General features: G+C 47.9%; 1 protein-coding gene across 1 annotated transcript; it reads right to left on the bottom strand.

Annotated features, from left to right (window-relative positions):
• Positions 1-955: 955 nt before the first annotated feature.
• On the bottom strand, positions 956-23,054 carry LOC142563244 (uncharacterized). Its single transcript, XM_075673797.1, has 3 exons — positions 22,976-23,054; positions 15,282-15,766; positions 956-1,726 (listed from the first exon to the last, which is right to left on the bottom strand). The coding sequence occupies exons 1-3, from the start codon at positions 23,052-23,054 to the stop codon at positions 1,187-1,189; spliced, it is 1,104 nt and encodes a 367-aa protein (XP_075529912.1). The 3' UTR covers positions 956-1,186.
• Between the last annotated feature and the right edge of the window lie 212 nt (positions 23,055-23,266).

Raw genomic sequence — 23,266 nt, 5'->3', positions numbered from 1 at the left:
TCATAAGCACGTAAATTACAGAAGTCGCAGTTAAACGAGTAGCGAAGAGCATTTCCGCTACATTTCTTCTGCGCTTGGCGCACACGTGGAGCCATTTTGCGGCAAACACAGAAGACCCCATCCTCGCAATGTACGGCGCTGCCCCGACAGGTGGCGTGCCACTCGCCCGCTTCTCCCCTTCGTCTCGTTCGGGGACCGAAGTGAGGATGCCCCAATACCCTTGCGTTTATTAAGTTTCCTCGCTCTCACCCCTTCCAACTTCCAGCGTGCGTCACTCGAATCCTCATGTTTAGGCGGCGCGGCACCTCTTTCCGCTCACAGCGCGATTTCTAGATGCAGCGTCCGATGTGGGATGCCTCTGACGTGATCGCTGCGCCGTAGCGCGTCCGGTGGCAAAGCGTCCCCTGCGATGTGTGTGGTGCTAGTGGCAAGGAGTCATGTGTCTACGTGGTGTTCCCAAGCGAGATAGAGGACGATCCCATGGAGGCGTCAGCGCCATGATCGCGCCCGCCTTCATGGCGCGTCGCGTCCCGGCTGTCCGTGCCGATCACGACGTTTGGCTCGCGTAGATCGTTTTGAGTGGGCGGTGGGAACAGGGTTCGACAACGCCGTCGCGTTCCACTCTTGAAGGCGAAGCTTAAGCGTCCTCAAATTGTTTGTTATCATCTGATATCCTGTAACTCAGTTGCGCAGTCTAGACCGCTTACTCTCAAATCTGCCCTCGAATACTCGTGTTCGGGAGTGGCGGAATTTCGCTCTAGATGAAATAATGGTCACACCGCAAGCGTTAGTAATTTTTTGGGCTTCTCCTACAAGGCATTTTCAGTTGGTACTTTGGTAACGTTGTATAGCGTAGTAATCTTTTTCACTACATTGTTAATTTCAATAAGTTTTATTGCGAAAGCATTGCAAGAGAGGTGAATTTTTCCGCGGCCGGAATATAAAGCTCTTTATTTTTTTCATGTCTAGCGAGACATAAACGTTAGCCGCCGCCTCAAGACAGGTTTTCGTGATAGCTTGCCCTAGGAACACAAACCTGGCGCGTGGATTTCAGGAATTCTAGCCCGGAGTCCATCTGGGAATGAAGGTCGTTGGCCGCCAGGCACTCCACCAGCAAAGGCGACACCGCGGAACGCAGAGCAACGAGAATCTGCCAGCCAGCGTACAGCACAATATCCGCATACCGTCACCGCTTGCCATTGTCCAGGATGGTTTTGAGAAGCAAGCCACTGCTGCCGGACGTTAGAACCTCTTCCGTATCGCTGACAGCCCGATCATACGGCAGGTGGTCGTTGATGACTTTCAGCCAGGCAGCTATCATGCCAAGCCCGCCGGCCTCGCTGGCCAGTTCTTTGACGGTGGTGTAGACGATCCACTTCTGTAGCCTTGAAAGCACTGCGCCTACGGACGTGCTCAGGTCTCGCAGAACGGCGAGGATTCGCTCAGCGAACGCAATGGCCAAATCACGTTTCACCGACGGCGCCACCACGGTGATGCATTCGGCTATGTCCTTCGGGACCTTCGGGCCTTGGAATATCTGACTGACAGAAAATCCGAGGCCGTAACGCTTGTAGGTCTTTATGTACGGCACGAGGTATAGCTGAGCGGGAGTAGCCAAGTTGTATTCTAGCGACATGCCCAGCAGGTACTCCATAAGGTCAAATTTTATGGGAAGCGTCAGGGAAGGCCATTCGAAGTTGAACTTTTTGAAGATCTCGAACATCACCTGCGGGCAGCATATAAACGAATCAGTGTCCTCCTCGTATCTCTCTTTCCGGGGTTTATAAAGCTCACCCAGTATCAACGGCCTGCTTTTAGATGTGCTGGTAGTAAATACTCTTGATATTGAACAAGGCTAGAGAATATACAGTTGTTAAAATAAACAATCAAAATCGTGCATCTCTGCTTCATTAGGATGCGTTGGTCGTTATTGCTGACGCATTCAGTGTTACTACATCAGCGGTTCCCAAAGGTACAATTTCAGTGTCCAGTGCCCCTGTCTGATTAGTCACTTTGTCCCTTTCTATGCATGCTTTGTTATTCTTCAAAATGGGTTGTAATTACATAAACAGGATCAAAAGGCCATTCTTTAATATGGAGAAAGAGTGCGATCATGAGAGTATGAGTAATTTATGCTTTCTATTGGTAAACAGGCACTTCAATAAATATATAATTCAATTATTTGCTGGCGTCTTCTCTTAGGAAACATTATAACATGTGAACATTGTTTTAAACGCTCTACTTGTTATTAAAAAAGTGTAAGCTGTCTCTAAACCTAGCACTGTTTGCTGAATTTTTGGTTGCCGGAGCAGTAAATAGCAATGATGATATGATTTATTCGCATTTCATTGGAAACGGGGCGGTGACAAGAAGTCCCCCAGCCTACTTGAAGTAATCTGGTATGCTGTACGTGGTTCGAGCTCTCGTAGCGACGTGTTGTGAACCACAGTTGAACAAAAGAGCACAGAAACCTAAAAGCGCTGTGGGCTATGTGGTTTTCAGTGCCTGCAGAAGAGCATGCGCAACGACATGGGAGGTGGTGTGGCGTTTCGTACTTCACTGGAGAGTTTTAGTTTAGGGGACGCAAGCGGCTTGCGTACGCAAGAACTAGGGGCGACGGTACTGCGCATGCGCGGACCTCTACGTCTACTTGCGTCCTTGGGTTGTTTGGCCGGCCGAAAACATCGCTGGCCCTAAATGGTCACGTTACCCACGTGACACTCGCGCTGTAGGAGAACTTACGAGTAGTTAGCGGGTAGATAATCTAATAAATCTTTCGCCAAGTGTCGACAGACGTCGTTCTTGTATGCATTAGAGAGGTTTAGCGTGTCTGGTATTCGGATAAACGCAGTTGGGGCGTTGGGGCGGAGCCATAAACGGGAGCATCCTGCATGGTGCATCCACCTGGTGGCGCAAAGCTAAAACTGACAAAAGCACCCACGGCCAGTCTCGAGGGGTGCGCGCACTCGCTCCCCTAGAGACCGGCCGTGAAGCAGCTAATATTGCTGTAACCAAGTCTATTCTACTTCGCTGCTGGTGTAAATTTTCGGCACTGGCGTAATTGTGTTGCTGCCGAAAATTTATACCCGCAGCAAAGTAAAATACACTTGGTTACTGCAATATTAGCTGTTTTTGTCTGTTTGAGCTTTGCGCCACCAGGTGGCAGCACCATGCAGGCCGCTCTAGTTCATGGCTCGGCCCCAACGCCCCAGCCTGCGTTTACCCGATTAGCGAACACTGTAAACCTCTCTATTAATTGCTTTTAATAAGAATTGTTTTATGTGATTTACTTCATATGCTTAATTTCGTGTTTCAAAAAATGATAACGCAGCGAAGATCAGACGTTGATGGCGCTGCGAGCGCATGCGACCTCACTACGGCTTGCGTTTGCGGCCGCTAACCTATAACGTGTTTCTGCTTGCGTACGCAAACGCAAACGCACCCAAGCGCTAGGGGCCCCAACACGTTGCGTCCCCTACACTAAAACTTTCTACTATCTTCCGAAAGCGACGGGGACTAAATCTCGCAACCTATTGTTCAGCCGCGTAACGCCACAACGGCTCGGAGACTGCGGCCGTTCCGTCCGTGATAGCTGAATGCCTAGGGCAGCTGCTATGCCATAATATATTCGTTAATGTTGTGAAGCGTGCCAGACTACTCACTAAAAAGTTACAGTGACGTGTTACTTCGTGAACACGGATGACGCGCAAGCGTATGAGTGCTGAGGGCAAACGACGCCATGGGCGGCCTGCAATGGTCAGGCGGCGCAGCGATCGGCTCAGCCGTCAGCGCCACCGTGTCACCTGCGCGAAACACCGAGGCGGCCGCTGCTACGGAGGGATGCTTTTGCGGCGCTGGTTTGAAACCTGTCGGACGTTCTAAATTGCGGTTTCAAGGTAATCGAAAACATCGAGGCCCATCTTGGACCACCGACGCTTGAGAAAGGACGTCAGATTTATGACTACAACCATGTATATCGTGTCAAAGAAGTAAACATCACGGACATCAGCGCGAGGTGCATAAATTAAATTATGGCGTTTTAGGTGCCAAAACCACGGTGTGATTAAGAGGCACGCGGTGGTGGGGGACTACGGAATAATTTGGACCACCTGGGGTTCTTGAACGTGGACCTAAATCTAATTACACAGGTGTTTTGGTATTTCGACCCCATCGAAGTTCTTCCGCTGTGGCCGGTATTTAATCCCGCGACCTCTTGCTTAGCAGCCCAACACCATAGCCACTAAGCAACCACCGCCGGTCGCGAAATATTTGTCATAACATATCAAGCGTGCTTACGACGACGAACACAAAGTTATTTAACAAATAAGTATTTTATGCCGCCTAAATGAGAAAATAGGGCCGTGGACGTGTCTGAACTGTTAACTGTCGCTTCATTACTTGGAGCGTGCCTTGCACCTCACAATTGTAGAGGTTTTGGCGAATTTTCAGGTAAGTGCTTTTTTCTCCGTTGACATAGCGCCTCGAGCATATTCTGGTATTGTCGTTAGGGCTTGAATGTGAGAGGGCATTACCGCTGAAGCATCATAGAGAGCAATCAGCTGAAACTAGACAACGTGAAGACTGAACAGTGAAGACTGAACAAATATCCGCTAGCGTGCGCGAGAGAAATACTAATTTTCGAATATTCGACGTGTGCTGCAGTGTACTCCAACCTTAGTTCTGTTGTTCTAAGCGCGAGAAAATTTCGGCACAAATAAGCTCGGTTGCAGAATTCGCGGCTGGATCTTGGCGCAGGAAGAAACGCAGCGCGTACGAAGCTCCAGCACGGAGCGCTTGCGAAGCTAGATTTGACACGTAACAACCACTGCGAGTTCGTTTTGGAGTAAGATGAGCTAAACAAGTATACGTAAATTAATTTACAAGAGCGCGAAAAACTTCACGCGTTTTTATGCAGTTGACGCTTTATTGTGTGTTTTTACGGATGCCGCTGCTGGTAGTTTATTTTTTCTTGTTTTTGCATTTACGTCTTAGTTCGTTTAATAGAAATTCGCAAGACCGACACGAACCGCGATGATCCACTTCAGCCACCTGGTTGTTTCCCCGGTTTTGAAGGGAAGGGGTACACTTCGATACCGACATCCCTTTCGCGGATCTAACAATCCTTAAAGCAGATCTATCTGCGCTTTTCTTTTTGTTCACACTTCTCACGAAGGAGCTGCCAAGAAGCCGCGATGAATCCATTGGGAAATTGGAAAAGCTGGCTTTCAGGCGGGTTTGAGCACACCACGGACAATGGCGAAATGACGGTCAGCGCCTACCCGCGGGTGCTCACCGCCGCTGCTAGGTGGCGCGACATGTACAGGCAAACTTCATTGCAGGGTGCCTATCGGCCCTCGGTGCGCGTAGACGCCTACACTGTACACATCGGAAGTCGTATTCAAGACAGGGCTCACGTGGCCGCACCATAAGCAGCAGCCGCTGGAGTAGTAGGCCCCATTGTAAACATTCGCTTACTATCTAAACCTTCATGGTGTCAGCCCGCAGAGGCAAACATCAACTCTTCACACTCGACGAGCGTGGACACTCGCTGCAAATTCTGTCGTGAGGAACCGTGGCAGTGGCGGCGCGCGAAATCACCTTCCTGCTGTCTATCGCTTCAACGCAAATTGAGCAGTGAGAACACAGCGCACCAAACGTGACGAGGAGGAGGAGGAAGAACTTTATTCTGGTCCTATACAAGGTGTTACCACCTGCCTGGCTAGTCCCATGTTGCGACCAGGAGGTCAAGGCTCCTAGCCCTATCACGGGCGTACTGGGCAGTCAGTACTCGAGGGATATGATCTGGAGATCTGATCATTCCTAAAAACCGATTCCGGGAAATGCCAGGACCAAGCGACCCACACTCCCAGAGCAGATTTTCAAGCGTCTATATCTCCTTTTCACATGCTTCGCATATAAAATTCATGACTGCAATGTCATAAGATTCCTTTATTCGTGCAGGTAAATAATAAGGATGTGTTTGTAATTACCTAAGTGTAACTGCTTGTGCTCTGTTTAGCTTATAGTGAAGGGGTGGAAGACTCCTTTCCATGTAGTATTGTTTTGTAATTTCATTGTATGTAATGCGCGTCTCTCTCTGTAGGCTCTCCAATCCAGCAGAATCAAAACCATATGTAAAAGCGGCCCAGTCTGAAAGTTCGCGGGCGACGCTGTTGGCCGATTTATTTGGATTCACAAGAATGTCATCAAGTGAACCAAGGTTCACCGGGAACCAATAAATATGACGTGTAACATTTGTGTCCATTATGTTACTTATTCTCACAGCATGTGGGGCAATCTTTCGCATATTGAAAGCTCTAATAGCTGTTTCCGAGTCACTATATATTTCTGTGAATCTATCGTCTGTTAGTGCCAATGCAATGGCAACTTGTTCAGCCTCTTCAGGTTTTCCAGTGTAGACCGTGGTGGCAGTTGGTGCATTTGCCTGATGATCCACTACCGCCGACGCGAACTTAGTTCGATCCTTGTAGGCAGCCGAATCAACAAAGCCGCTCCTCTGCTTCTTTTATCCATCTTCTTGATTAACGCCCTGGCTCGTGCAACTCTCCTGTTGATGTTATGTTTTGGGTGCATATTCCTGGGTAGCGGTGCGACAATTATGTTGTCTGCGAATTCTTGATGAACTTTAGTGTACAGTGCTGAATCCGTAATGGGGTTGATCATGATCTTGTTCAGGACTGATCTTCCCATGCTGGTTGTAGATAGTCTCGCTATCTGTGATGTTTCTTGAGCGTCCGCGATCTCCATGGCCGTGTTGTGTATTCCTAACTTGGGCAATTTTGCAGTGCTAGTTCGAATTGGGAGCCCCAATGCGCTTTTAACAACCTTCTTGATCACTGCGTCAAGCTTCTTTAGTTGAACCTGCGTCCAGTTGTACATAGCAGCGGCGTATAAAATATCACAGGGTACGAAAGAGATATTAACCTGATGAATTTATCTTCTTTCATGCCCTTGTGTCATCCTGCCAGGCGTCGGATCATCCTGCACGCGTTGTCTATTTCAAGGGTGGTTTTCTTGACTTCCGTATGGTTTAAACCCTTTGCATTCACGAAAAAGCCTAGTACCCTGATCATGTTGACTCGGGGTAAATTGACGCCAGTTTCTGTATGTAGGTGTATACTGTTTTGCGATAAGGTTTCCAGCCTTTAGACCTGCCCCCTTTTTCACGTCTATAATGTAACAACTCCGATTTATGTCGGGAGCACCTGAGTCCAGTGGGTTTCAGGTACTCCTTCACCGTCTTGACCGCTTCAGTCACTGCGTCCTGTATCTGCCTTTCACTGCCACCAGCACACCATATAGTGAGATCATCAGCATATATGGTATGTTCAACGCCCTTAATGTTGCACAGCTTTCTGGACAGACCAATCATGCACAGGTTGAAGGAAGGAGGAGATCACCGAGCTAGATCTCCGAGCTGAACCACTTCCGAGTTTGTGTCGCCGACCTTTATCCTCGCAGTGCGTGCTTCGAGAAAGGATTTCACGTATATAAACGTCCTCAACCCGAGTCCAATGTCTTCTATCGTTTTGAGGATTTACATATGCTTGATGCTGTGGAATGCTTTTTCCAAGTCTAATCCGAGTATGGCCTTAGTATTTGTAGAATATCCGTTGAGTCATCATCATTATCAGCCTGGTTACGCCCACTGCAGGGCAAAGGCCTTTCCCATACTCCTCCAACTACCACGGTCATGTACTAATTGTGGCCATGTCGTCCCAGCAAACTTATTAATCTCATCCACCGACCTAACTTTCTGACGCCCCCTGCTACGCTATCCTTCCCTCGGAATCCAGTCCGTAAGCCTTAATGACCATCGGTTATCTTCCCTCCTCATTGTTTGTCCTGCCCCAGCCCCCCCCCCCATTTCTTTTTCTTGATTTCAACTAAGATGTCATTACCTCGCGTTTCTTCACTCACCCAATCTGCTGTTTTCTTATCCCTTAACGTTACACCCATCATGCTTCTTTCCATAGCTCGTTGCGTCGTCCTCAGTTTAAGTAGAACCCTCTTCGTAAGCTTCCAGGTTTCTGCCCGTAGGTGAGTACTGGTAAGACACAGCTATTATTCACTTTTTTCTTGAGGGATAATGGCAACCTGCTGTTCATGAACTGCGAATGCTTGCCTAACGCACCCCAACCCATTCTTATTTATGATTATCCATTCATGATTATTTCAGTCTCATGATCCGGATACGCGGTCACTACCTGCCCTAAGTAGATGTATTCCCTTACCACATCCAGTGCCTCGCTACCTATCGCAAACTGCCGTTCCCTTCCGAGACTGTTAAACATTACTTTAGTTTTCTGCAGATTAACTTTTAGACCCACTCTTCTGCTTTGCCTCTCCAGGTCAGTGAGCATGTATTGCAATTGGTTCCCTGAGTTACTAAGCAAGGCAATATCATAAGCGAATCGCAAGTTACTAAGGTATTCTCGATTAACTCTTATCCCCAATTCTTCACATTCCAGGTGTCTGAATACCTCCTGTAAACACGCGGTGAATAGCATTGGAGAAATCATATCTCCCTGCTTGACGCCTTTCTTTATAGGGATTTTGTTGCTTTCGTTATGGAGGACTACGATGGCTGTGGGACCGCTATATATATATTTCAGCATTTTTACGTACCGTCGAGGATGTGGTGTTTAATTTGCTTCATGGCATCCTGCGTGGAAAGTGCGGGCCTAAAGCCCAGCATGTTGTGAGTGTATATATTATTGTGATTTAAGTGGTCTTTTAGCCTATTAAAGGAAGCTGTAGGGCTTTCCAGAAAAAAAGAGTGAGTAGCTGTACGTCACGGTTTGTAACCCTCCGAACTCTACTATCGAATCAAAATTGAGCTAAAGAAACCGCAAACAGATTTTATTTCGACGAAAAGTGCAACAGCAGACTCGGGGCAGCTCGCCTGCCTCGTTTGCCTTGTTTTACGTACCGTCGAGGATGTGATCTTTAATTTGCTTCATGGCATCCTGCATGGAAAGTGCGGACCTAAAGCCCAGCATGTTGTGAGTGTATATATTACTTTAGTTTTCTGCAGATTAACTTTTAGACCCACTCTTCTGCTTTGCCTCTCCAGGTCAGTGAGCATGCATTGCAATGATTGGTCTGTGATTGGCCGCTGTGATTGGTCTGGCGCCTCGTGAAGTCAACAATGGCGTTCGTCCGGACCGACCGCTGCCGCTACACATGAAGCACGGTGCAAGGTGGTCTGGCGCTGTTGTTTTGCTGACAGGGTAATGGTAAATTTGGACAGCTTACGTTTCTCGAAGATTTCGGCGTTGCTCCCTACATGTACGAGCCGATTGCGAGGAGCCGGCTTCTCGAAGAAGCTAAAGATGCTGGTAGCAAGCAGTGGTTTCGACGGGAACGAAAACGAAGTGTTAGCATCTCCTTGCGTTCGAAATGTTCTTTGGTGAGTTTTTTTTTCAAAGCTGCATTTTGCGATTCAGTGAGTTCGTCTCCGGGCATACAACGGTACTGTTATGTTCCTACATGCCTCCTTGTGGAACGTAAGCGGGGATGCGATTGTTGGCATTTGTGCGCTGGCCCAAACCGGTTGGTAATCTACACAGACGGTTTACATGAGGGAAACGTTTTCCGGCTCTTGCAGCACGTGTACTGATCCTCATCAGCACGCCATTCGCACGCTACTCCTAACCGGAGCCGTAAAGGCGGTGAATTCCGTCGGCTACGTGAGACGGCCGGTTTTTCTGTGTGCGCTAGATGGGGAGCGCAGCGTCCTGGCGTGCGCCGGCTTTCAAACAAATGCAAATTTTACAAGGCACTGGGTTATGGTAGCTGCATGTAGGCACTTTCACAACACACTTGCGAATAGAAAATTGACGCCGATCTGCGACCAAACCTGCGTCAAGGGCGGGGGATAAATATGCACACCTTCCATTCAGCGGGCTAACACGAAGGAGCTAGCAGTAAATGAAAATCCAGGTTTTGACGTGTTCGTGTATTCATAAGGTCTTCCAAGACAAGTTATCATCCGTCCGCCCGCACCCTTCCCGTCTTATGTGTTCGTTGCCCCGACCTTCTAGCGCTGCGTTTAGAAAGCCTGCTAGCATCAAGTCCTACTCTCACTGATTCACGCGTTATCGATAAACTCTGGTAGAAATCGTCGTCACGGAAGTGGTTAAAACACAGTACTGTTGTTCTTGAGTGCTTGAAATTCTTTCGATTCACAGCATCCTCCCACTTAGCTGCAAGCTTCTTGTCTAGTGGGAAGCAATGGAACATCGTCGCGGACGCTGGTGTTCGTGCAACTGTAGGCTGCACAGAATGACGGCACCACTTCAATTGAAGCTGCGCAAGTCAACTACCCCTCTACATACACAAAAACAAAGGAATGCCGGGTTGAGCGAAGCAGATTATGACGGCACGCAAGCAGAAACAAGCGCGGTCGGGCAGGGTCGCGGAGACTGCGAAGGAACGGAACACCAGTGCTGACGTCACTACGCCGCGGTTTCCGGTCTCCACTCGCATCGTCAGCGTCAGCAGCAGCGCGCGGTGCTCGACGGTGGGCGGAGCGACAGCGCAATTTTAACCGACGATTACGTCACTCATAAGTAAAAAATCCCCCCCAAAATTTTACATGCATTATTTATAAGGTTTCCTCCTCCGTATATGAGCACGTTATTGAATTCGACAGACTCTTCAGTTACCCTTTAAGACTTGCATTATCAGCGACCTTCCCTACGCATGACGTAAGTGATATTGGTCTTAAATTGTCCAAGCTTGGAAGTTTACCCGGTTTCGGTATCAGCATAACTTGTGAAGTTTCCCACTCTTCTGGGACTTGACATGGCACCTTGATCTTGGCGGCGGGTCGTTATTGTCCTTGTTGACGTTGGTTGCTAGTGCTCTTTCGTTTCTCCCTTTTCTGACCGCGTATGGAGTTGTATAGCGCTTCTTACAGATTTTGTCCGCCGTTGGGTGTGGGCCGCCACACAATTAACACCTGGGTTTGCACTAATGTTCGTCAATCGGATTCACTGTACCACAACCTGGGGTTATCCACTCTTGCGGATACGGGCACACGTCAGCTCTGTGACCGAGCAGACCGCAACCGTAGCATACGTCGACTTTTTTCGTGTATGGTGAGCACCTTACGAGGACCGGGCCGTATCTGACGAAATTCGGAACCTGTTGTCCATCAAAGACGATGATCACTACACCAGTATTCTTGATTCTTTTAACGGCGAGAGCAAAAGGGTTTGGTGGATAGACTATGTTCTTCTCACGCTCCGCCGGATCATCTATCTGCTAAGTCAATCTTCCTTATCACCCCTTTGCACGTGTTGCGAGGAGCAGCCTCATATGCACTGATCTCGAAGCTGCATCCATCCAGGTTAATTGACATTATTCTCCGATATTTCTCAGCATTCTGTGCTTCCGGCGTACTCGCCACAATTATGTTTTGGTTGACGTTCGGGCATATGATGTCTGATGCAATGTGGTCCGAGCTCAGACCAGCTGATTCAACGATGATTTTACCTATATTGGTGGGCCAATCTTGCTACGAGCTGTCGGCCCACGTAGACTGTGCCCCCAAAGCAGATCGCTTTCGAGATAAAGGCGTATTTCCAATTGCTGGTAGGTGCAGCGGGGCGCGGCACGTGCGGAGATGATGGACGTTTGCACGCATGCGTGAGTAAGAGCGGGTGCGACAGAGGAAATATGGGTACTTTTGCTCCTTGAATATACGACTCTTCCTAGGCACTACGGAGGAGTTTCTTAGTGCGTGTTTTATGCGCTGGTCCCTAGGCATGCCGAGAGAAGTCGCGGGGCGCGGTAGTGCTCAAGTTAGCATCGCAAGTTGGCGGCTTGACGCAATTATATTTATTCAGTCGTGTTTTTTACTAATTGAAACAACGTGTCATTATTTCTTATTATTGGCGGCGCCTCCAGGACACCAACGTGGCAGCGGGGACATCAAAGCTAGAACCCGGACTGGTGCGTGGATTGGGGCTCGAAGAGGCCCTGCGCGTGCCACGGGAGTATAAGATCGGCTGTCCGCGATAGCGGACAGCCAATTTTTTATGCGGACACCCCATGGCACGCTTCTGCCTCCACGGCTCCAACCCACTGGCCGCCGTGCTTCCAGATTTGATGCCGCCGCTACCGCTTGGATGCCCCGGAGATTCTGCGCCACCTGCTTTAATATAAGCTCAGGTGCTCTCCTGAGGCCTTGCGTTTGCCAGTTACATGTGCCCTCCTAGAGCAGCGTCTAAAAAATGCAATCCGTCGTCGCCACTAAAAAAGCGGCCCGCGATTTATACAGCAGCAGTGAGGACATTGCCCGTTCAGACACAGTGATCACCGAATGGGGCGTCCGGGCCCACTGCCTCACCGCACGCGCAGCCAGCGGCGGAGCGTGAACAAACTGGACCGCACACCGCAATGCCGGCATGCCTAGGGGACAAACACATACAACACGCATTAAGAAACCTCCTCAGTTGTGCCTGGGAAGACTCACATATTCAAGGAACAAAGTCCCCCAAATTTCCTCTCTCGTAGCGGTTCTTACTCGCGCCTGCGCTAAAACGTCGAGCACCGGGAAAAGCGCCACGCCCCGCTGTACCTATTAGCAATTGGGAAAACGCAACCCTGTATGTATGCATCGCAAAGAAAACCTGCAGGAAATGCCTGAGGAGGTCCACCCAGCGCGCCTCCGCCTACCTTCCTCCTCCGCGACCCTTTGCATCATTTCTGCATCCCCACTTGGCGTAACATTACCTATACATTCCTCTAGATGCCGTTACTTTACCGCGCGGTCACCACGCCCCTTCGCAGTTGCCTCGCCGCGCGATTGTCTTCACCTCCAGACGTCTTACTCGTCCCCTTGCTTCCGGGTTTCAGACAGACACCACCGATTTCACGAGTTGACGAGTTACACTTGAGCTAAAATGCAAGCCATGTACGAAAACTCGAGCGAGAACGAAGGTACACGAAAGGCCGAACGCCTGTTAGCTCATTGTATTCGAAAACTAAAAACAATAGATAGCGTCGGTTTTATTTTTTAAACAGTGTTCTTGGATAGAAGTGATTTGGTGGAAGCAGGTAAGCCGTACTGCTAAATATCCAATGGATAACCCCGTTTTACGCGCACATGCAGTGCATAACTGAAACACTTAGCGCAGCGACTGGCCTACGCAAGAAATACTAATCACGCCGAAATATTTTTTTTTGTTACGACCTGCCTGACTCTGCTTAAAGCTACGCATCCGCTGAATCAAAAGTGCAAATCATACATCGCTGTGTCGAGTAGCTTGACGATAGTATCTATCCGAAACAAATAAGTGATGCACCAGTCGCACCGGCTTAGCGGCTATGGTAATGCATTGCTAAAAACGAGGTCGCGGGATCAAATCCAGGCCAATGCGGCCGTATTTCGAGGGAAACAAAATTCAAAAACGCCCGTTTTCTCTGCGCTTCTGGCACGTTAAGGTTCCCCTGGTGGTAAAAATTGATTTTGGAGTTCCCGACTACGGCGAACCTCACATTCAATTTGCGGTTTTGACACGTGAAAGCCCTGAATTAATTCATTCATTCATGAAGAAATTAGGGGAGCGCATTGCCCTGGATTGTCACTATTGCGAATGCTATCGTGCCGTTATTGTTAAAATTATACATTTTAAACCAATGTAGCTCACGTGGTCACCCGACGAAAGTTAAGGAAAATAGATTACTACTTGGTATGTGACTTTTCCAAACTAGTCAGTGCCACTCGCAAGGACTTTGCTGCCATCGCCAAGGCAACATCTCTGCACTTTTCTTTGCACTGCCGAACACTCTTCCTCGGAAATCGATAGACGTTATATTATTGACGAAGAATCCAGTTCCGTATTACAGATATGACACACCTGCGACAGCAGGAATCTCCTCCCAAGGTATCCCTTAAAGAAGGTTGCATGTTTCTGTCATAGGCATTTCTCTTCTTGCACTATTCTATTGACACAACGTGAAATATTGCGAACGAATAACAGTTTCAGCACACTTGCCACACTTTAATGCATCTTTAATATCGAAACATTGCGCGAAGAATATTTGACATTTCCTTCGCTATTATTTTTTCGAGCAGCCACTGTGTGCAACGGCCTTCTTCTGCACATTACTGCCATCACCTGCCAATCGCAGTGTTTCAGTGCTGTTGCAAACCGCTTGCGTATGTGAGGCCGGTTAGTACCGCATTGTCCATTCGCTTTAAATCCCACAAGTTATGTCCCCTTTCTCCACCCCCTTTGTTTAAGGTACTAAAATGGAACGAGAATAAGGCTCTCTACTCGAGTTCACCATCCCGCTTTTCACGTTATACCACTGCGTGCCATAAGCTTAACGTAAATGACGAGTAACAAAGGAATGCTCGCAATTTCAAATAGGCATCATTTTAACTTCTGTCGAGTGAATGCACTTAATTCCTTTATGAATAATCAATTGATCGTGAATACGTCATCAACGTCAGTCAAATAATTGAAAAAAAATAATGAAGTTTCCTGCGAGTTCCCACAACTTCCCGCTAAAAGAACGAATACAAAAACGAGCGCACAGTGAGCAGATTGTCTCAAATACGCATAATAATTGACACAGCGCAGTGTAAAAGGCACTGGCTCACTAATCCAAGAGGGGACAGGTTTAGATACTCGCTCTGGCGACTCTATTTTGATGAGGGCGAAATGCGAAATCTGTCGCGTACTATGCAACGCGGCCAAGGCAAAGAATCACAGGTGATCGACATTGATCAGGAGTCCTGAACTATGGCGTGCCTCCAAATTATTTTGCGCATTCAACCATTTAAACCAAATAATTTCTTGTTACCTTTCTCAAGCAGAATGTATGTTTGTTTGTATTTCTGAAATAATTCGCAAATTGCCTTTTCGGAGCATTTTTGGAAGGGAGGGTTATCTATGGACAAGAGTTTTTGTCGTAAGAAGGACAAGCAGGGCGATGAAATCATGTGGTTTTGCTAATTCTTATGTTTTTGCTCTAATGCACTTGTGACTGAATCTGCATTCCAAACAGTGTTCTTACTCATGTACCACGTGCGACTGAACGTCATAATTATCTGCAGCTCTTTATCAAGAGCCTCGCTATGCTGACTGAATGTCGCCTACGCGCAGGCTTATCAGAAAGCCCACATGCATTAGAAGACTTGCCCGAATTCGGTGTCTTAAGAGGAACCGCCGTTGGTTACTCCTATTCTTTTCTCGTGTACCGTCCAGTCACGCAGTCGGGATGCTAAAGCGCTGGCTTACCTTGGTGTCGTCTCTCCGCTCCACAAAAACGTTGAGACATCTCTGGTATGCGGAAACGCTTCTGCGAACTGCCTTCACTTGATGCTTGGGAGGCGAACGCTCGAGCTCGTTCAGCACGAGCGCGGATACCCGGCGTTGAAGCACAAGGTGCTGACCAGGACCACTCGTCTCTAGAACCGGGTGCATCCTGTCCCAATTGCCGCAGACGTGCTCGTAGAAGTTGTCGCATGGGTCCACGCCGGGGTCCACGCTGGCGGCCAGCTCCTCCTCGTAGTCGAAGCACTTCGTCGGGTGGTCGCAGTAGGGGTATGCGAGCAGCGACAGCACATCGACCAGGAGCCAGCTGACGCCGTATGCGACTCCGACAGCGGCAACTCTCGTTAGCCTCCGGGCACCCATGATGTGAAGCGTTTGTTCTGGTCGGGCAGGATTTTGGGTAGATGCAGGGTAGATGTTGCAAGGAAGTTGTTGTTGTTGTTGTTGTCCTGAGTGGCCGTGGCACAAACCCACAGTGAGCCCCGCAGGCGCGTCTGCGTCAGCAGGCGTTTGGTGTGTTGCGACACCACGGACCCGAGCACACGAGGGTTGGACCCTCCCGCGTGTAGTCGTGCGCGGCTTAGCCGTGTCCGGGGAAAGGGGGATCCTGGAGGTTGAGCCGATGCTGGGTGATCGGACCTTTAAGGCCCCCCCGGCGGATGCAACACACCTCTTTGGCCTCTGCTTCACGTAGACGGCACCCCCGGACTGACCCACCCGGGGGAAATCGCTAGTCGCCTCTTCCTGTCTCTCTCTCCTCAAACCTTCGTCTTTATCTCTCACTTATTTACCTTTCCTGTCTTCTTCTCTCTTTCATTTACTTCCTTTCTCCACGGCGGCAAGGGTTAAGCTTGTGTGGATATCCTACCTTGGGTACACCATATTTGGTTATAGTGACGGCGTACGGCTGGCGTCGTGCAGGCTTGGACACAAGCCCTGCCGCGTCCCCTCGTTGGGCTCCGTGGTGGGTGGTCGGCGCTGTTGCCGAAAACACACACTTTCCTATGGCAGCTCAAATCTCTGTTGTCCATGATCGGCGTCTCAAAAGATGCCGCACCGAAGTACCATTCCAGTTCTCCTTTCGAAGCAACGCTCCATCTTTCCCCAAATACTACGTAGTCCACAGTGAAAGTAACACGCCTATTAGAAAGCTTTCTCCATTCCTGGTCGCCAAATGCCTGAAAGATAAAATCGGACAGACATACAAAGCCTCCAAAATGTCTAGCGGGCACCTCCTCCTAGAATTGAATAGTAAAGACCAAGCAGATAAGCTGTCTGAACTCAACAGTATTGGCGAGGCGACAGTGACTGTTTCAGCCCACAGAACACTCAATACAAGTAGGGGAGTAATATCTGAAGAAGATTTTATTGGATTAAGCGACGAGGAACTGCTGGAAGGTTTCCAGGAACAAAATGTTACCAAAGTACAAAGAATAGTAATCCGCAGAAACGATCAAGAAATCCCCACCAAACACGTTATACTCACCTTCGGAACAAGTGTAATGCCTACCTCGCTCGATGCAGGTTATGTTAAAGTCAATGTAAGACCATATATTCCAAACCCCAGACGATGTTTCAAGTGCCAAAGGTTTGGACACGCTTCACATGTATGCCGAGGACAAACAACTTGTGCTAAATGCAGCTCCAACGAACACCAATCTGAGAATTGCACCTCTTCCCCACATTGTGTTAACTGCAAGGGAGATCACCCAGCTTATTCACGGTCCTGCCCTTGCTGGAAAAAAGAAAAAGAAGTCATTGCTCTAACTGTAAAAGAAAAAATTTCGTTCTTTGAAGCCCGAAAGCGGCTATCGTATCTTCCGCGAAGAAGTTATGCCGAAGTGACGCAGGCGGGGGCAGCGTCACAGAGGCCTCCGGAGTCCTCCGAGCCCACGTGCAGTGGTGCCGGAGTGACTCCTCCCGCCCCCGTGGTGGAAGCAGTCAGTACTGCTCCACCCTCTTCGACGGCCCAGCAAACACCAGTCCCGCAGGGCCCTAAGATCAAGCGAACCCCAAGGCCCGAGACACGTGTCTCGGCGCCTAACTCTCGGTCCTCCAGCGCCTCAGAGAGAGCGATGGAGGTCGACGTAAAAACCCCGGTGTCATTGACAGCAAAGGACAAGCGCTCTCTTGAGCGCGGTAAGAGGGACAAGATCCCAATAACCACTCAGAATAAGAAAGCGATAACCTAAAGGTTATCGCTCATTTGTATAAGCCTTTTAAATTCCATGTCACCTAACATCTCACCTCTTATTCATTCCATAGTGCCAATTCCTACCTTTCAATTTTAAAATGGCTTTTATTATTCATTGGAATTGTAGAGGTCTCATGCACAATCTAGGTGACATCAAAGACATCATCAACATCTTTTCACCAGTTGCCGTATGTCTTCAGGAAACAAATCTCGGTCCAAAAAATAGTCAAATTCTCAAAGGTTTCACCGTTGTCCGAAGGGACCGCGATTGTTCCACCCGTTTGTCAGGCGGAGTGGCTATAGTCGTGCAGGGCGGCACTCCTACCCGAAACGTCCAATTGAATACATCTTTAGAAGCCGTAGCTGTCACCATCCTATCTTACAAAACCATCACCATTTGCTCACTGTATATACCACCCCACACCCACTTCACCATTAAACAATTAGAAAATTTAACAGATCAATTACCGGAACCATTTGTTTTAGTAGGGGATTTTAATGCTCATTGTACTCTTTGGGGCAGCGCCAAAACTGACCAAAGAGGACAGCTGGTTGAAGATTTTATCCTATCCAATGATATCTGCCTTTTAAATTCAGGTGCCCCAACGTACTTTTCACCAACTGCCCGCACTTTTAGCTGTTTAGATTTAGCTTTTTGCTCACCATCTCTTTTTAATGATCTTAGGTGGGAAGCCCTGGACACGCCATATGATAGTGATCACTTACCAGCAGTCATTAAACTCCTATCATCACCATCAACCTTAACCACTAGGCCACGCCGATGGAAACTAAAGCTGGCTAATTGGCCGCTCTTTACGGAAAATTCGAAACTGGAAGATGTCTTTTCGCCAGACCTAAGCGTTCATGAACTTAACAAAAAATTCACTGAGGTAATAATCTCAGCGGCAGAAAAGGCGATACCCCAGTCATCGGGAAATGTGAGCAAAAGGCTAAACCCCTGGTGGACGAAGGAGTGTACCAACGCTAAAAAAGAACAAAATAAGGCCTGGGGAATCCTACGGAGGTGCCCAACCTATTGCAACCTCTTAAACTTCAAACGAGCCAAAGCCAAAGCACGATTCATTAGAAGACATGCTGAAAAATCTTCATGGCAAAAATACATATCTTCAATCAACAGTACAGTAACATCAAAACGAATGTGGGAGCAGGTAAAAAAATTTAGAGGAGAGTACTCATCGTACACAATTCCACTACTCACATGTCCAGGCACACAAACAACAATACAAGAAGAGGCAGATATACTTGGCGAACATTTCTATGATGTATCCAGTTCAGGGAATTATACAGAGGAATTTTTGCAATACAAACAGTCCGCTGAAAAACAGAAGCTGCCCACTACTGGCGCGTCAAATGAACCATATAATTCCCCCCTGACACAACAAGAAATAAACAGAGTCCTCTCTACAGGGAAAACAACAGCGCCAGGTGACGATCGTATTCACTACGCCATGCTGGCCCATCTATCTCAGGCATCTGTAGAGGCTCTCCTCAAATTTTTCAACATAATCTGGGAATCTGGTATAATGCCCGAAGAGTGGAAAAAAGCAATAGTAGTTCCATTTCTAAAAGCCGGTAAATCCCCAACATCCGCAAGCAGCTACAGACCCATTGCCCTCACAAGCTGTTTGGCAAAATGATATGAAAGCATTATCAATGTAAGACTCTCATTTATTTTAGAATCAAGGAACCTCATAGACCCCCATCAGTGTGAATATAAAAAGGGTTGTTCAACCACCGACCATCTTGTCCGTCTTGAACATGAAATTCGACATGCATTTTTACACAAACAACACTGTCTTGCAGTTTTTTTCGATTTAGAAAAAGCCTATGATACCACATGGAGATATGGAATTTTAAGAGACCTGGCTGACCTCGGCATTCGTGGTAAAATGCTGAATTGCCTAGCTGATTTTATGTCTAACAGAACATTTCAGGTACGTCTGGGTTCAGTTCATTCTAATAAATTTACACAGGAAAATGGCGTTCCGCAAGGCTGTGTTCTCAGCACGACGCTGTTTACAGTAAAGATGAATTCAATTAATAAGATTATACCGTCATCTCTTATGCACTCTGTTTACGTAGACGATCTCCAAGTAGCTTGCCGCGCCTCAAGTTTGCCAACCTGTGAAAGACAGCTTCAAATGACAATAAATAAACTTACACAATGGGCTAACAAAAATGGTTTCCGTTTCTCCACACAGAAAACAGTTACTGTTTTGTTCTCTCAGAAACGAGGACTAAACAGCGATCCAGTCCTAAAATTGAACGACACCATATTGCCGGTGAAACAAGATCATAAGTTTTTAGGAGTAACCTTTGACAGCAAACTTAATTTCCTAACTCACATAAAAGCACTAAAGATTAAAGCAAATAAAGCTCTAAATATCCTTAAAGTTTTGTCCCATAAGCACTGGGGTTCCGACTGAACGTGCCTTTTACGAGTTTACCGGTCTCTTGTGCGTAGCCTTTTAGACTACGGCGCCGTGGATTACGGCTCAGCCAGACAGTCATACATCAAGCGACTTGATCCAGTACATAACCTTGGACTGCGACTGGCAAGTGGCGCCTACAGAACGTCACCTGTCCAAAGTTTATATGTAGAGTGTAATGAACCCTCATTACATCAGCGCAGAGCATTACTCACTTTTTCCTACGTACTAAGGATTCAGTCATCACCACAACACATATGCTACAATATACTCACACAATGCAACTCACGCCTACACTATACAAATAAACCAAACACGATTAAACCGCTTGTCCTGCGATATGAGGAATATGTTCGGGATTATAACATTTCTTGCGAAGTCCTACAGGTTGCCAGAAAGCCGCAGCGTTTGCCCCCGTGGTACGATTTCACATACCTTTGTGATTGGACTTTAACACATCTAAAGAAAAGAGACATCCCACACGAACACATTATACAAGAATTCCGTGCACTTCAGGACAAATATCAAAACAACATGCAATATTACACTGATGGCTCTAAAACAAAAGATCACGTGGGAGTGGGGGCCGTAACGGAAAATTGGGGAACAAGTATTCGATTGCCACAACACGCCTCTGTCTTCACGGCCGAAGTTTTTGCTATATGGCTTGTTGTAAAAAAGATTATCGCTGATAAACACAAAAATGCAGTCATATACACAGATTCTTTAAGCACACTAAAGGCTCTAAATTTTAAATCTGAGTGTGAACCCTTGATTGGAGACATTTTAAACATGGTGGTGCTTAACGAATACGGGAGGTCAATTCGTTTCTGCTGGGTCCCAAGCCATGTTGGGATACCGGGTAACGAAGAAGCTGATAGATATGCATTGATGGCAGCGCACAAAGACATTACAAACACAACACTCCCATACAAAGATAGCATCCGTGCAATTAGAAAAGCCTTAACGGTAAAATGGCAACGCGAATGGGACCTTTGTGCCGACAATAAGCTACATCTCACGAAACCCATAGTTGGCGAGTGGAAGTTATGCTATCATCAGGGGCGGTTCATCGAAGTAGTTTTATGCCGACTGCGCATTGGGCACACACACCTCACACACAATTACTTACTTACGAAAGAAGACACACCAACATGCGAGAAATGTCTACAGCCACTAACAGTTATGCACATATTACTCACATGCACGCAGACGGAAACACACAGACGAACACTTTTGCACAAATTATATCAACTACACATACCTTTACACCCTGCTCTGATTTTAGGGGATGATGCGCTAGTCCCATTATGTGACGTCCGTAAATTTCTACACGACACTGGATTTTTACATAAAATATAGATTACTAACCCAGCCTTTTCCTTCACAAACTGGATTTTAAAACACCTCGTGTTTGGCGCAGCATAGCCTCAGCCGCTTTTGCGCCATTAAACCCCATTTAACTAACTAACAAACCCACAGTGAGGGATTGGCCAAGAATCGGGCGGTTTAATTAGGTGCCTAAAAATAATAATGATAACAAGGGAGTTAACAATTTGGGCGTGTGAGCTTAAAAGTAAACGTTTTGTGTTTTGAGAAAAAAGGAAATGATCAGATGGGAAACACCCGTGGTAGGCTTCTTCTTCTGCTCGAGGCAAACTGCGTAGCGTAATAGCAATACTTCATATATTGTCCGAAAATAATTTAAAAAAAAGAAAGCAAACACAAGTGATTTCAATAGTTCCAAATCATGAACTATGGCAGCAGCATGCACATAGAAGACAGCAAACGAGTTTTTGAGTGCCTTGAAAAATTTTGCGACCCTTCTGCAGGATAACTGCCAGAAAGGGAGCAATGTTAGTTATGTTTTTTGAGTTTACGAGCGGGGGCAAAGTAGGCGACTACACCTTTAATAAATGTTATTTTACGAAATCAAATGTTCAGCTTACATATATTTAAGATTCAGTTATGATTATTAAGTCGGAAGCCTTTAATGGCTCGTTGTCAAGGTCATCTGCCGTTGGCAGAAACAGTCACAGTTTTCCAGCCTCCTGAATGGTCTCTTTGTCGTGACGTCACTGTCGCGAGACGCGGGTATGCGCCTCCTGATTTGCTCGCGTGCGTGATATCACTGTCGTCAAGTGCGGGCGTCCGAATGGTTTGGCGCCGCGCGGGATGACTCATCACATCGGCACGCGTGGCGGCAGTGTGTTCAACGGTGCGCCCTGACGTCACTGTCGTCTGGTGCTTTAGGTGGCCTCCTGATTGGGCGCTGTGTGGCTTGACGTCACTGTTACGAGTCGCGCGTCGCGGCCGTCTGCTTGGCTGCGGTGTGTCGGTGGCGGTGGCAGCAGTTTACTTTGCGGTATCGTGTGGGAAGGATGGCTCGTCTCACCAAACCACTGTCTCCAACACGCGACGTGCGGCAGCCGCTGAATGCAAGCGGTGCTCAAGAGAAGCTGAGCGTATACGTCGCAAGCATCAGGGCGGCGAGGCGCGTCCGACACCAAAGAGTCCAGGGGTGCGGTGGGCCAAAGCAAGAGAGGCAATGCGTTTGAAGCGACTCGCTGCATATCCGGGTACCAAAGCAAATACAGCTCGGAAGTGCCGTGACCACCATCTTGCCGCGGCAAGCCGAGCAAGTACAAGCCAGTGGAGTGAAGTGGATGATGAGGATGGAGAACTACATCCCGACGCCGCCATGGAAGACGCGTCTCCTCCTGATCCACAAACGGCGCTGCGACAGTTCCAGGTGGCCACAAATTACTTGAACAGACACTTCGTCCAGAACGAGTTCGGCGGCACGCGCTCTATGTGAGATCGGCTGTGGTTCGCCATGGACCTCCGTGTAGCACCCGCATGCAGTCACGACTTACTGCGGCAGTACTTCCTCGGGCGGCACGTAGAAACGTTTGTCGTGTGCCGAACGTGCGTGGAATCGCTTCGCGCCGGTAAGATCCCCAACTTCTCGACCATTAACGGCTACGTTTACCCTCCCAAGCCGGCACACCTACCATCCCTGAACACAGTAAGCGAGAGACTGGTCTCCCCCCGCATCCCATTTATGCAGATCTCGCGGTTGCTGTACCACATGTCGGGCCAAGGACTTACATAAAGCAGCCATGCTGGATGTGGACCCACTAAAGCTCAAGCAATTCACCGGCCATGAGTTGCAAGCCGGCATCGTTACAGATGACACCTTTGAAATGACGGACTCAGAAGACATTGAAACGATAGACATAGGTGTAAACGATGTCGCAGGTATTTAATAAACAAACAAGCATTTACATAGCAGCGTACGGGTT

This window comes from Dermacentor variabilis, chromosome 11 (assembly GCF_050947875.1).
Source record: "Dermacentor variabilis isolate Ectoservices chromosome 11, ASM5094787v1, whole genome shotgun sequence".
Classification (NCBI taxonomy): Eukaryota; Metazoa; Arthropoda; class Arachnida; order Ixodida; family Ixodidae; genus Dermacentor; species Dermacentor variabilis.
The sequence above is the reverse complement of the archived record's forward strand: the minus strand, read 5'-3'. Positions and strand labels throughout refer to the sequence as shown.

What these genes read in the sequence shown, in the direction of transcription:
- LOC142563244 (XM_075673797.1), bottom strand. Translation starts at nt 23,054, where the DNA reads ATGTGGTACAGCAACCGCGAGATCTGCATAAATGGGATGCGGGGGGAG. An exon ending in GCTTACTGTGTTCAGGGATG is followed by an intron (nt 15,767 to 22,975) that starts GTAGGTGTGCCG and finishes ACGGCCACTCAG; the next exon opens with GACAACAACAACAACAACAA. An exon ending in AGCGGAGAGACGACACCAAG is followed by an intron (nt 1,727 to 15,281) that starts GTAAGCCAGCGC and finishes TGCTGCCCGCAG; the next exon opens with GTGATGTTCGAGATCTTCAA.